Below are 15,510 nucleotides of genomic sequence, written 5' to 3' on the forward strand. Positions count from 1 at the left end.
CGTCACGTCCGGGTCAGAGGGCGGAGCGCAGGAAGTGTCGCCATAGCAACGGCACGGCCTAGCCTTCCTCAGTTATCCCAACCCCCCCCCATAACCTTAACACAATTCACACTTTTAAATAATGTATTGCAAATATTGCAGAACTAGTTTTATATTACTCCAGTTCTGAAAAAAATCATAAAAATTGTTAACTCCATTTTCCTCTCCACAGAAGCTACAAGACACTAGGTTTCTCCAGCAATTTCTGTTTATATTTTATTGCCTTTTTATTGGTGGTGATGAGCTGCTTTCTTGAGCCACTGCAGTCCATTTGGTGGGCTGGAAGATATAATCTGCCTTTTCAATGGAATCAACTCTCTTTGGGCAGCTTGTAAGGTTCAATTGCTCAGTGAGAATTAATTTGATTCCACCCTCGGGTGACTGTCTGTGTGGAGTTGGCACATTCTCCCCGTGTCCATGTGGGTTTCCTCCAGGTGCTCCGGTTTCCTCTCACATTCCATAGATGTGCAGGTGAGGGTGGATTTGCCATGTTGAGTTGCCCATGGTGTTCAGGGATGTGTAGGTTAGGTGCTGGTGAATGGCTTATGCTTGAAATATCAACTCACCTGCTCCTCAGATGCTGTGTTTTTCCAGAGCCACGTGTTTTGAGTCTGACTCTCCAGCATCTGTGGTCCTCACTTTCTCCTAGGTTAGATGCATTAGCCATGGGAAATATAGGGGGGGTCTGGTGGGCCCCTCTTCAGAGGGTCAGTGTGGAGTCATTGGGCCGAATGGCTTGTTTCCACATTGTACGGATTCATTCCCATAACTTGCTATCAACTAAGGATAAACTGACTGGTTTCCCAGTTTCTCCCTCTCTCATTTTAAACTTTCAGTAAGGCACAATTTCAAACTCTCAAGAATTCAGTGGTAATTATGAGTTATGTATCTGCATTAACCTTATCTATTAGTTTTTAAAAGAATGCAGTGGCAATCATCAGGTATGGTGATTTGTTTATCTTAAAATTCTCATAATTCTTCAAACAGTATTGAAATCAAGGGCGGAGGGTGGAGTGTCTCCCTGATGGAGTGTCTCCCTGATGGAGGATGTCGTGCCTCCCTGATGGAGTGTCCCCCTGGTGGAGGGTGTAGTGTCTCCCTGGTGGAGTGTCCCCCTGGTGGAGGGTGGAGTGTCTCCCTGGTGGAGTGTCTCCCTGATGGAGGATGTAGTGCCTCCCTGATGGAGTGTCCCCCTGGTGGAGGGTGTAGTGTCTCCCTGGTGGAGTGTCCCCCTGGTGGAGGGTGGAGTGTCTCCCTGGTGGAGTGTCCCCCTGGTGGAGGGTGTAGTGTTTCCCTGGTGGAGGGTGGAGTGTCTCCCTGATGGAGGATGTAGTGCCTCCCTGATGGAGTGTCCCCCTGGTGGAGAGTGTAGTGTCCCCCTGGTGGAGTGTCCCCCTGGTGGAGGGTGTAGTGTCTCCCTGGTGGAGTGTCTCCCTGATGGAGTGTCCCCCTGGTGGAGGGTGTAGTGTCTCCCTGGTGGAGTGTCTCCCTGGTGGAGGGTGTAGTGTCTCCCTGGTGGAGGGTGGAGTGCCTCCCTGGTGGAGGATCCCCCTGGTGGAGGGTGTAGTGTCTCCTTGGTGGAGTGTCCCCCTGGTGGAGGGTGGAGTGTCCCCCTGGTGGAGGGTGGAGTGTCCCCCTGGTGGAGGATCCCCCTGGTGGAGGGTGGAGTGTCTCCTTGGTGGAGTGTCCCCCCGGATGAAGGGTCCCCCTGCCTCAGGTCCTCTCGGGTGGAGTTCCTCTGCTCCTGAAGGCGGACGGACGGTCGGTCGGGCCTGGCTCTCTCTCTCCCTGTGCCGGTGATTGACGGCGCCTGGTCCCCGGCAAAGTGAAGCGGCGGCTCGGGCAGGCGGCGGGCTGAGTGTGTCCCGGCCCCGGGGAGGATCAGTGCGGGAGTTGCGGCGGGATCGATGGAAGTCACCGAGAGGAAACGGAGCAGGAAGTCACGGAGCTTCAAGAGAGTGAATGAAGGTGAGAGACAGCGGCCCGGGTTAACATTAAACCATCAAACAGGAAAACTAACCAACAAAACCATTAACCAGGCAAACATAACCAGCCATACTATCAAACTGGGCAACAATAACCAGCAAAACCATTAACTAGAGAAACACCAAGCAGCAAAATCCTTAGCCAGGGAAACATTAACCAACAAAACCATTAACCTGGAAAACATAACCAGCAAAATCCTTAACCAGGAAAATATCAACCAGCATGAAACACTAACTAGCTATCACAAATTGAGATCCTATATCAGGAAATAGGGAAGGAGCATCTAATTTGAAATTGCATTTCCTGCAGAAGTTAGGTGTTTCCTTTCTCTGATTGTAATTGGGATCTAGTTTTATCATCATTTTTAGCAGAGTTTTTAACCTGACACTGCATCTTTGCCTGTGCTAATCTTCATTGTGCCTCACGCAATTTCCACTGTGGGTGTGAAGGAAACTTTTTTTTTAACCAACGATTGATCCCAACTTACAGCCACCAAACTGAGAGAGGATTTGTTTCAGTGTCTGATTCCATCAAAACATAAACACATCCTGATTAACATTTCATCGGAAGCACGCCTCAAATCAGCGGTTGAGGCGAGTACAAGACATTTGGATAGATTCATTAATATGAAAGGCTTACAGGGTTATGGGCCAAATTGGACGAGGTCAGTTTGGATGATTTGGTCCGAGAGATCAAATTCCAGATTTCTTACCTGACTTTCAAACCCAGGTTGACAGAAGGCACAGACCAGATTCTGTACTTAATGAGAATTACTGTCTATTAAAGTAAATAGATTTGAACTACAGAAACAATTATGAACCATTGACATATAACTCTATAAATGCATTTATTATTTATGCTTTACACACCGAGACAAAAACAAGATACAAAAAAATGGGTGTTTTGGGTGGAGGGAAAAACTGGAAAGGTGGTTCAGTGGTCTGTGTCTGCAGGGTTTGCTGAGCTAACCCATTTATTGATCAGAATACTGCTTCACAATCATCCTGCTCCAATTATTTCCTCTTGGTTGCAGGAGTCAAAGGGTGACTGATTCATTTATAAATATCTTTGACTTATTAATTAAAGGCCCCAGCTTACAACAACTGCTGAGGGAAAATAAACAGCTTGAGATGCTTTTACTGCACAACAAAAACACCTCCTTCCTGCTGAGAAGTGTGATGACTTCTGCCCCAACAGCCTCAAGCTACCTGGGAACTAAGCATGTAGTTGTTCGCAGACTAGAGCGGTGTGTCATCAATAACTGGTCATGAATCCAAACAGCTACTTGTTGCCAGCTGAAGCTTCATTTGTACATAGCTCCCAGGCTCCAATCATCTGCAACTAGGCTTTCCCCACTGTATGAACCAACAACTGTTTCAACAGCATTGCAGTGAGTGTCAGGAACTGTCCCCGAACCCCCAGGTACCTTCCCCTGCAACCACAGGAGATGCAAAACCTACCGGCACACCACCCCCTTCTCCCACATTCAGGGTCCCAACAGTCCTTCCAGGTAAACAGAGGTTCACCTGCCTCTCCTCCAATCTAGTTTACTGTATTCAGTGCTCCCGAAGTGGTCTTCTCTACATCGGGGAGACCAAGCGTAAACTTAGGGAACGTTTCGCTGAACAGCTCAGCCAGGCCCGCAGTGGCCAATTTGACCACCCAGTCACCGCCTATTTTAATTCCCCTTCCCACTCCCTTTCTGACAAGACCATCCTTGGCCTCCTCCATTGCCACAGCGAATCGGACCACAAATTGGAGGGACAACACCTCATCTTCTGCCTGGGCAGCTTACAGCCCGGAGCACTCAACATTGAGTTCTCCAATTTCAAATACCCTCCCCCTCCCCCTTCTTTTTCCCCTTCCTCTCCCTCTTTCTCTCCCTCTTCGCCCTTCCATTCCTCTGAGTGACCCTTCCTCCCAGCTACCATCCAGATTCATTCCTCCCATTGACCAACCAGGTCGTACCCACTACCTGTGCTCAGCTATCCCCACTTCATCACTCTGCCTGCCTACCCCCAACCCCCCATTATCTGCAGCTCCCCTTACACCCACCCCCAATCCTGAACGTTGACCTCTCCACCATCTGATGCCGGCTGGCTTGCTGTGTTCTTCCAGCCTCCTGCCTGTCTATCTTGGATTCCAACATCTGCAGTTGTTTTGTCTTTTAAAAAGAGCAGCAATCCTTTGCTTTATCCTATTTCAGTCTACAATATAGTGAAATGAAAAGATCCAATCTTTACACTGATAGTTTTAATAATATTATCTGTTTCAAATAAAAGGAGAAAATTAGAAATGAATGAAAAACTGAATATGAACTCTAAAATTCAGTATATTTATAAAAGGAAACATATTTACTCAAATAAGTGTTTATGATAATTGGGTATAATAACAAGCAAAACATTGGGAGTTAATTAAAATACAATCTGCTACAATGATAGAATGGACTTTTCAAGGGATGGAATTCAATGATGGTTTTGACGTTTCGGACGTAGAACAGTACAGCACAGTACAGGCCATTTGGCCCTCGATGTTGTGCTGACCTTTTATCCTACTCTGAGATCAAACTAACCTACATACCCTTCATTTTACTATCATCCATGTGCCTATCAAGAATCATTTAAATGTCCCTAATGTATCTGACTCTACTCCCATGGCTGGCAGTGCATTCCACACACCCACCACTTTCTGTGTAAAGAGCCTACCTCTGACATCTCCCCTATATCCTCCTCCAATCACCTTAAAATTATGTCCCCTTGTGGTAGACATTTCTGTCCTGGGAAAAAGTCTCTGACTGTTCATTCTATCGATGTCTCTCATTATCTCGTTCACCTCTATCAAGTCACCTCACATCCTTCTTCGCTCCAGTGAGAAAGGCCCTAGCTCCCTCAACCTTTCTTCATAAGACATGCCCTCCAGTCCAGGCAGCATCCTGGCAAATCTCCTCTGCACCCTCTCCAAAGCTTCCCCAGCCTTCCTATAATGAAGCAACCAGAACTGAACACAATATTCCAAGTCTGGTCTAACCAAGGCTTTTTAGAGCTGCAGCATAACCTTGCAGCTTTTAACCTCAATCCCTCTGCAAGTGAAAGCCAACATACCTTGCACCTTCTTAACAACCCTATCAACCTGTGACAACTTTAAGGGATCTATGGACGTGGACCCTAGATCCCTCTGTGCCTCCAACTCTGTGAAGAACCCTGCCTTTACCCCTGTAATCGGCATTCAAATTCGACCTTCCAAAATTAATCACTTCACACTTTTCCAGATTGAACTCCACCTGCCCTTTCTGCTCCTTGATTTTATTTATGAATGTTTATTGCACTGTTGTCTAAATACCTTACTAAAGGAATAGTGAACATCTCTCAGCCAGTTAGCTTCTGTTAAAAATATGATTCACATTTATTTTTTTGAGCAGTTATAACACATGGTTATGGGCAGCTAAACCAAAATAGTACACATTAACTAACCAGAGGTATTTGTTGCAGATTATCAAGATGATAACTGTTCTGACAGCAGCATTGAAAGCCTAGGGCAGGCACATGACACACTTTTTGTCACAGGTATGTTTTTATTTCATTATCTATACATTGTACAGAAAACAACAAAATATATATTGATACAACATGGGATTAGTGCAGTCAGTTCTTTGTTGGTTGGTGTGGACGTGGTGGCTCCCTTCTGTAAACACATAACGGGGTAAAAGGTTATCAGGGTAGGCAGCAATATGGTGTAATCAGATCAACCAAGATCTTATTAAATGACAGAGGAGGCTTCAGGGGCTAAGTAGCTTACTCCTGCTCTTAATTTGTGTGTAAAATATTCATATACTTCTTGCTAATACTCCCAATGCTTTTCCATTTTTACAATTTGTAATAATGCTGACTCACCATGAAGTTTTAGGCTACAGAGACAAAGATAGTTCTTTTGCGCACACAAACACCCTACTGCTCCAAACTCTCTCATCAGCCCTCCACAATGTCTATTTTAGAAAAATTCTTTCTTTGTCTTGCCTATCCGCCAGTTACAAACTAACCCAGTCAGAGATTGCAAATGGGAGCTAGGTATCAGGTCAGTCATTAATAGGGCGGCATGGTGGCTCAGTGGTTAGCACTGCTGCCTCACAGCGCCAGGTACCCGGGTTCAATTCAAGCCTCAGGTGACTGTCTGTGTGCAGTTTGCATGTTCTCCCCATGTCTGCGCGGGTTTCCTCCGTGTGCTCCGGCATCCTCCCACAGTTGCCCATAGGGTTCAGGGATGTGTAAGCGAGGTGCATTAATCAGGGGAAATTTAGAACAATAGGGTAGGGTAATGGGTCTGGGTGGGATACTCTTCAGAGGGTCGGTGTGGACTTGTTGGGCTGAAGGGCCTGTTTCCACACTGTAGGGGTTCTAATTCTAATTCTAGGTGTGTTCAAGTAGCCTAGTCCTGTGCATTAGATTAGATTAGATTAGATTCCATACAGTATGGAAACAGGCCCTTTGACCCAACAAGTCCACACCAACCCTCCGAAGAGTAACCAACCCAAACCCATTCCCCAACCCTACATTTATCCCTGACTAATGCACCAAACACTATGGGCAATTTAGCATGGCCAATTCACCTAACCTGCACATCTTTGGATTTCATTGTATGAGCATTTTTATTTCTTCAAAAAGATTGCCTGCCCATTGCTAAGTGCAATTGCAATACCGAGTTTACACCTCCGTGTGACTCAAGAGCTCATATCCATGGTACCGGTTGTTGGTTTATAATGTGCTGCGCTACTGTATCAACTCATTCCTGTCTTCAAGCACAAATGGCAAGAGCTGATATTGAGAAACAGTGCACCACTTATTCATGTTTCACTTATAGAGTCATCTGTGAAATAATTTTGAAATATTTTCTCAGAATAGAAGACAAGTGATGTTATTTTATGGAAGCTAAAACTGGAAGGTTCATATTATGTACAGAATCATCAAGAAGCACAGAAGGAGGTCACTAAGCTCATTCAATCTGTACCTAAATTCCATCCAATTTTGTTATCTTTTGCACAGACTCTGAGGTCTGTGTGTGGAATTGGAAGTCGGTGTTGAAGAAGGGTTACACCCAAAATGTCGACTTCTTCCCCTCCTGATGCTGCCTGCCTTGCTGTGTCCCTCTCCCTCCTGATGCTGCCTGCCTTGCTGTGTCCCTCTCCCTCCTGATGCTGCCTGGCTTGCTGTGTTCTTCCAGCCTCCTGATGTTGCCTGGCTTGCTGTGTTAGATTAGATTAGATTACTTACAGTGTGGAAACAGGCCCTTTGGCCCAACAAGTCCACACCGACCCTCCAAAGAGCAGCCCACCCAGACCTATTATCCTACATTTACCCCTTCACCTAACACTATGGGCAATTTAGCGTGGCCAGTTCACCTAACCTGCACATTTTTGGACTGTGGGAGGAAACCAGAGCATCAAGAGGAAACCCACGCAGACACGGGGAGAATGTGCAAACTCCACACAGACAGTTGCCTGAGGCGGGAATTGAACCTGGGTCTCTGGCACTGTGAGGCAGCAGTGCTAACCACTGTGCCACCGTGCCGCCCACTGGAGATTCTTCCAGCCTCCTGCTTGCCTACCTGGGAATAGAGTTGGCACGACGATCAGTGTGCATAGATTATTGAGTGTCTGTTCAGTCTCACACCTTAGAGGGAACGCTGATGTGTACTGGCCTTTTTGAAGAACAATCCAATTCCTTCCCACCCCCTGTTTTTTCCCCAATATCCCTGTACTTTCCTCCTTCAAATATTTATCCATTTCCTTTTTGTTGGTGACCTTTGAATCTGTATCTGCTGTCCACTCAGGCAATGTTTCCTGAATTCTGGCCCGCCTGATGTCTCTAACCCTTTTACCAATCCTTTTTAATCTGTGCCCTTCAGTAATTGACCTTTCAACCATTCCTGCTTTCTGTTTGTTTATTTATTTAATTTTAAGCAAAATAGAAACCACAAGGAAAGGGCTAATGACTATTGTTAAAACCAGGAGGAAGAAACGAAGTTATATATGAACTAATTACATTTTTAAACATAATTTTTTTAAACACTTGACTGTCTACAGCTTAAGAAAAAGTCACCATAGTCCTAGAGGACCATGGAGCTGCTCTGTCTTTAGAGGGAGGGACAAGTGGAGGTTTAACCTGAAGGTGACCACCCCTCAGGTGGGGCTTTCATGGTGAACTCACTGCAATCATATCCTTCTGAACACTTCTTCAAGATAATGTTTGATTATTTTCCTCATAACCCATCAACTGCTTTCCTTCCTCTGACAGGTTGAAATGACATACAGTAATAAGTGATAGTTTCCATAACTTTACAAGCTTTTCTCAAGACAAGTGAGACACATTTGGGCTGAAAAGTGACAAGTAACATTCATGCAAGACAAATAAGAGAGAATCTAACAACCGACCCTTGACAGTCAAAGGTGAATTCCCCCATTGTCAATATCCTAGCGATTACCATTGAACAGAAACTGAACTGGACTCGTTTTATTTGATTTGATTTATTGCAGTCACATGTACCTAAGTACAGTGAAAAGCTTTGTATTGTAAGCAGTACAGACAGATCATAGCAAACAAGGACATACAGATCATAGGGTGCTCAGACAGAGCAAGGCATACAAGGTTATGGCTGCGCAGGATATGCACAAAGCAAGATTAACATTAGTGAGATCAACATAAGTTGAAGTTAGAGAGTCCATCCATCAGTCTAACAACGGCTGGGAAAAAGCTGTTCCTGAACCTGCTGGTGTGTTTTCAAGCTTCTGTATCTTCTGCCTAATGGAAGAGGTTTGAAGAGAAAATTACCGGGGTGGGAGGAGTCTTTGATGATGTTGGGAGTCTTTCCGCAGCAGTGAGAAGTGTAAGTGGAATCCGTGGATGGGATGTTGGTTGGCTTCTGTGATGGTCTGAACTGTGCACACAATTTTCTGCAGTTTCTTATGGTCCTGGGCAGATGCTATACCAAGCCATTATGCACCAGATAGATGCAGAATGGAAAGCATTCTGTAAGAGTTGGTGAGGGTCCTTATGGACACACTTAAATTTTTAAGCCACCTGAGGTTGTTCTGCCTTCGTGACCGTCATATCTACCGTGGGAAGACCAGGACAGATTGTCAGTTATTGTCACTCCTAGGAACTTGACATATAAATATAGTGGCCTGGAGAGCAAATCAGAGGCTAGGAATCCTGCAATCATAACTCACCTCCTGACTCCCCAAAATTTGTCCACCATCTACAAGGCATAAGTCAGGAGTATGATGGAATACTTCCCACTTGCCTGGATGAGTGCAGCTCCAACAACACTGAAGAAGTTTGGTACCATATAAATAAGCATGCACTCCCTTTTCCACTGATGTTTAAAAGTATCAGTGTGTACCATTTATAAGATGCTTTCTATTCAGCTCAGATAGCACCTCTACCTAAAAGGTCAAGGGCAGCAGATATCTGGAACATCATCAATCCAAGCCAATCACCATCCTCACTTGTAAATATATCGCCGTTCCTTCAATGTTACTGGGTCAAGATCCTGGAATTCCCTCCCGAACAGTATTGTGGATCTACCTACAGCACATGGACTGCAGTGGTTCAAGAAGGCAGTTCACCATCACCTTCTCAAGGGCAATTGGGGATGGGCAATGAATGTTTGTCCCATGCCTTTCCTCAGACTTAATTGTGGCTTTAAATAAATATAATTGACAGATATCAGTTAATAAATCCAGCTCTGCAAATCCCCTGTGGTCAAAGGGGCAGAAACTTGCACATAATGTTTAAAGGAGCAATGTTTTGTTAAATCATTCACAGGATGAGGGCTCACTGGCTCGGCTAACATTTATTGCCCATCTCTAATTACCCAGAGGGCAGTTAAGAGTCAACCACATTGCTGTGGGTTTGGAATCACATGTAGGCCAGACCAGGTAAGGACGGCAGTTTCGTTCCCTAAAGGAAATTAGTGAACCAGATGTGGATTTTCTTTCCTGACAATCAGCAATGCTTTCATTCCTGATGAAGGGCTTATGCCTGAAACGTCGACTCTCCTGCTCCTCAGATGCTGCCTGACCTGCTGTGCTTTTCCAGCACCACACTTATCGGCAGTGGTTTCATGGTCATCATTAGTCTCTTCATTCCAATTTTCATTGAATTGAAATTAGCTAATGACAATGAGAGAGTAAAATAGGATGTGATAGAAGACAGTATAAAGGCTAATTCTTTCCAACGATTTTTGTAGTTGCATACAGCATATTCTTATAATTATTTATAAGCTCCTCCTTTTAATAAGTAATCTACATTGCAAAAATAAATATCAGAATTCAGCCATTGTATCTCTAAATATTTCCTCTTCGGACACAGTGTTGTTACTTTTGGATAATTCCTTGGGACAATTCCCAACATTAAATGTGCTGTATAAAATTAAGTTGCAGCTTAGAATTTCCTGCAAAGGGCCATAGAAGAGTGACCCCATTATATTATATTAACAGTTTTTCTCTTCCATCACACTTGCTTATTTTTGTAAATTACCTTGTATCTGTGCCTTCCCCTGGAGAATGGCTTAAATCATCGTCTTAGTTCCAGCTGATTAGTCAGATTACTTCAGATGACCAGCGATGAAAGTTTCTTTGTGTCGTTGAATCCAAGTGCGACCACGGACCTTTACAGGGTAGGAAGAAGCCCGTTGCTTCATTGTGCTTTTGGCCTAGAGTCATAGAGATGTACAGCATGGAAGCAGACCCTTCAGTCCAACCCGTCCATGCCGACCAGATATCCCAATCCAATCTAGTCCCACCTGCCAGCACCCGGCCCATATCTCCAAACCCTTCCTATTCATATACCCATCCAAATGCCTCTTAAATGTTGCAATTGTACCAGCCTCCACCACATCCTCTGGCAGTTCATTCCATACATGTACCACCCTCTGCGTGAAAATGTTGTCCCTTAGGTCCCTTTTATATCTTTATATCTTTTAAATCTTTCCCCTCTCACCTTAAACCTATGCCCTCTAGTTCTGGACTCCCCGACCCCAGGGAAAAGACTTTGCCTATTTATCCTATCCATGCCTCTCATAATTTTGTAAACCTCTATAAGGTCACCCCTCAGCCTCCGATGCTCCAGGGAAAACAGCCCCAACCTGTTCAGCCTCTCCGTGTAGCTCAGATCCTCCAACCCTGGCAACATCCTTGTAAATCTTTTCTGAACTTTTCAAGTTTCAAAACATCTTTCCAATAGGAAGGAGACCAGAATTGCACGCAATATTCCAACAGTGGCCTAACCAATGTCCTGTATAGCCGCAACATGACCTCCCAACTCCTGTACTCAATACTCTGACCAGTAAAGGAAAGCATAACAAACACCTGCTTTCACTATCCTATCTACCTGCGACTCCACTTTCAAGGAGCTATGAACCTGCACTCCAAGGTCTCTTTGTTCAGCAACACTCCCTCGGACCTTACCATTAAGTGTATAAGTCCTGCTAAGATTTGCTTTCCCAAAATGCAGTACCTCGCATTTATCTGAATTAAACTCCATCTGCCACTTCTCAGCCCATTGGCCCATCTGGTCCAGATCCTGTTGTAATCTGAGGTAACCCTCTTCGCTGTCCACGACACCGTTTCTGAAGAACAATCCAAAACTAATCCCATGTCTCCTGCATCCTCTTGACTCTTCATCTTGTTCTGCTTCAAATATGTGTACACTTTTCACTGAGAAAATTACAAGTCTCTGCCTGAGTACTGTATGTAGTCGTGTTTTCCAGACTTAAGCAACTTCATAAAGATTTTTCCCACACTCTCTCTCTTACTCTCCCGTTAGACACAGCACAGATGATAAGCATAAGCAGCAAGTGATAGAACTAAGTGCTTGCAATGGATTAAATCCAAGCCATCACCTCCCTGCAAAACGCACTGCAGAAATTCAGCCTTAGCACCTTCCAAACCAATGACCACAACCATCTAAATGGACAAGAGCAACAGGTACCTGCAAGTTTCCTTCCAAACCACTCACCATCCTGACTTGGAAATACATCGCCATCCCTTCGTTGTGTTCTCAAAGCCTGGGCAGTCTACCTACAGCACACAGATTGCAGCGGTTCAAGAAGGCAGCTGGCCACCACCTCAGGGGGCAACGAGGGACAGCCAGTAAATACTGGCCCAACCAGCAATGTCTTTGTCCCAAGAGTGAGTTTAAAAAAAGAGAAATTGTTGGTTAATATAAAACAAAGATATGGGAGATCTGAAATGAACAAAATAATAAATTGTTGGAGAAACTCAGCAGGTCTGGCAGCATCTGTGGTGCTAGGAACAGTTAACGTTTTGAGTCTAGTGACCCTACTTCAGAATAGACCCTTCTTTGGAAGTCACTGGACTCAAAATGTTAGTTGTGTATTTCTCTCCCCAGATGCTGCCCAGCTGCTAAGCTTATCTATATATTGTTGATTCCTCATCTCTGACTGTGTAATTAGAAGAATTAATATTTTACAATTTTTTTCTGTCAAAATGCTTCAAAATATTTTAGATAATCTTTCCTATTCATTCTATGCTGCTGTGGAAACAGTTCAAGTATCTACTTGAGTAGAGTTTGCCTTCCCAAAGATGGTCTTGTGAGGTCTACAGTGGCCTTAGTGATCCCAGTATAACACTGATGCCCAAAGCTGCATACGGTATCTGTACTATGGCATCTATGGTATCTGAAACATTTCTGCAAATTTATCATCACCTAGAGGCAGGGAAAGGGGATAAGAAGATTGACTTCTTACAACGTATGCAGCTTCCTTACTGCTAAGCAGACTAAAACTCCAATAAGGAGGGTTCAGTATTGATCTAGCAACGGGAGTATACTAGAGCAGTTCAGAGAAGTACATGCAGAGGAACACCCAGTCAATCATGAGCATATATAACACAGTTTAATGTTAGAGGAAAGGTAAAATGCAGAGCTAAGAATAGAACTTGGAACGATAAAGTAGCCAACTATTTTGTCAGATAACAATAGTTATTGACATTCAGCGGAATGCAGGAAAATATCTACAGAAAGACGAGCAAACTAAATAATGAGCGGGACGCCATAAGGGAGCAATTGCAGAATAAGTAAGAGGCTAATGTAAAGCAGACAGACAGCAGAGGGATAACCTCATCAATTAAAAACAAAAGGCCATGATGGGAATGGATGGACAGGATAGTACAATATTTATCAAGAAATGACAGAAAGGTTAAATCATTATTTTGCTTCAATACTTACCACGGAGCGAGGATATTGAATAACAGTGCATGATGTTATGAGCAATGTGATAAGTGCATTTCTAAAATATATTTAAAAAAGGATGTAAACTAAATAACTTGGAGGATAAACGCCTAGTCTGGATAGATCCAGATATTTTAAGAGATCCTGGGAAGAGGTGTCAGAGGCATTGCTACTCATATTTCATAATTTTTTTAACAAAGACTGTCGTGGCAGAGGACAGGCCAATAGGACGAAGGATGGATCTTGAGGTGATCAATTCAGCCATCTTTCTATCTATGTTACATTGATCAAGTTACATTGCTCCTTTCACCACAATACTTGGATGTTTTTAAGGGTCCTGCTATCGCAGTCCTTCAATACCTTTTGGAAGTCCTAACAAACTGCATTACGTATTACTGTCCAGTTGGTAATTCGTTTCAAAGAGGTTTCTTAAATTCGTCATACACAACTTGGTTTGAACTATAATGAATATTCCAATGAAAAGGTATCAATTTGAAATGTTAGCTCTGTTTCTCTCCCTGCCAGATCTGCTTGGCATCTATTTGCCAAGCATTTTCTATTTGCTTTTGACTTTAACTGATCTTGTTATTTTGACTAATATTTTTAAATGATAATTCATTATGAAGTCTGAGTCTGAAATGTACCACTGAGTTATGGTTCATAATTTACTCTTTGATGTCCCCTTGAACAAAAGTCTCCCAATGGTTTTCTTCCAGACCCTGCCACAATTTCTAAACATGTGATCAAAGCTTCTGCCACTTCCTCAGTGGCTTCTTTCAGCAGCTTGGGGTGTTTGCCACAACAGAACAGTTTTACTTTTAAACACTTATAATCATGAATTGATGTGGAGGTGCTGGTGTTGGACTGAGGTGGAGAAGGTCAGACATCACGGTGGCTTAGTGGTTAGCACTGCTGCCTCACAGTGCCAGGGACCCGGGTTCGATTCCCGCCTCGGGCAACTGTCTGTGTGAAGTTTGCACATTCTCCCCGTGTCTGCGTAGGTTTCCTCCAGGTGCTCCAGTTTCCTCTCTCAGCCCAAAGATGTGCAGGTTAGGTGAATTGCCCAAGCTAAATTGCCCATAACGGCAGGTACATTAGTCAGGGGTAAATATAGGGTAGGGGAATGGGTCTGGGTGGGTTACTCTTTGGAGGATCGGTGTGCACTTGTCGGGCCGAAGGGCCTGTTTCCGTACTGTAGGGAATCTAATCACATGATACCAGGTTATAGTCCAACAGGTTTTTTAAAATCACAAGGTTTTGGGGTGCTGCTCTTTCACCTGACTTCACTGGACGAAGGAGCAGCATTTTGAAAACTTGGGATTTCAAATAAACCTGTTGGACTACAACCTGGTGTTTGACTTCTGACATAATCCTGAATTGCACTGTTTTTCATGCACATATAACAATGCAAGCTTTTTTATTGAATAACTATTGATGTAATTTTCAAATTGAACAATTATTGGTATAATTTGCTAGGTGACGTATGCGAGGGATTGAAGAAACAAGTGTCAGGAATGAGACGCTTATTAAATAACAAGGTTAACAGTGTAAGAATCCATCAGCAAATGATGCCTGGTCGAGAAAAACTGAAGGAGGAACCAGGAGCTTCAAATTTAACATGGCTGCAACGTAATATAAACCAGGTCAATGTCTGTCCCGATCAGCCTCATTCATCCCAGAGTACAATCTGGAAAGATATCCAAACTCAAAGACAGAAATCCTGTGTTTCAGGAGGATATAGTGGCGAAGGATCCAGATCATCTAAGCCAGTCATAGCAGCGAATACTGAAAGACTTCAAGGTATGCGAAAAGGGAATGGTGTGTGAATTTTTTATTTTAGAGAGAGTATGTGAGTTTTAATATTCTAGTTTCTTTCAGAAAAAATGAAAACATTGTGTGCCAAGTACATTTTCCTGAGCTAAAAAATGTTTAAACAATCTCCACCCAAAATATTATTGACTTGTGCCTCTCAGCAGTTTTCAAAAGGTGCTCCAAACACACATCTTTTAGAGGTGTGAACTTTATGAAGGAGATGAAGATCAATCCAGTGATTTCAACACGCCTTTTTCTGTTCTGTCCGGTAACGATAAATGTACAGAACACATGAGATATAAACTTATCTGATCAATAAGATAAGTATTCTTGGGACATGGGACTTTTTTCATGGCAACTCAGGTGCAGTGTGTAATAGATGGAGCTAAGTCATCCCACAACCAGTGGATAAGCTCTGCAGTCCTGCCAC

At 43.8% G+C, this 15,510-nt stretch overlaps 1 protein-coding gene across 4 annotated transcripts in view; it reads left to right on the plus strand.

Moving 5' to 3' along the window:
* Window positions 1–1,731: 1,731 nt before the first annotated feature.
* The window catches only part of bend7 (BEN domain containing 7), a 44,723-nt gene continuing 30,944 nt past the window's right edge, over window positions 1,732–15,510 (plus strand). The window contains exons 1-3 of one of the 4 annotated variants that reach the window (XM_087999336.1): window positions 1,732–2,007; window positions 5,514–5,588; window positions 15,000–15,068. In XM_087999336.1, the coding sequence (XP_087855462.1) occupies window positions 1,947–2,007; window positions 5,514–5,588; window positions 15,000–15,068 (205 nt within the window). In that variant the 5' untranslated portion in view covers window positions 1,732–1,946. Of the gene's footprint in view, window positions 2,008–5,513; window positions 5,589–14,744; window positions 15,069–15,510 lie in introns of all 4 variants that reach the window. The other 3 variants (XM_043714175.2, XM_087999337.1, XM_043714176.2) reach the window with 3 other exon arrangements.

Source organism: Chiloscyllium plagiosum, unplaced genomic scaffold (genome assembly GCF_037043375.1).
Source record: "Chiloscyllium plagiosum isolate Xiang-an unplaced genomic scaffold, Cpla_swu_hap1 HiC_scaffold_23, whole genome shotgun sequence".
NCBI lineage: Eukaryota > Metazoa > Chordata > Chondrichthyes > Orectolobiformes > Hemiscylliidae > Chiloscyllium > Chiloscyllium plagiosum.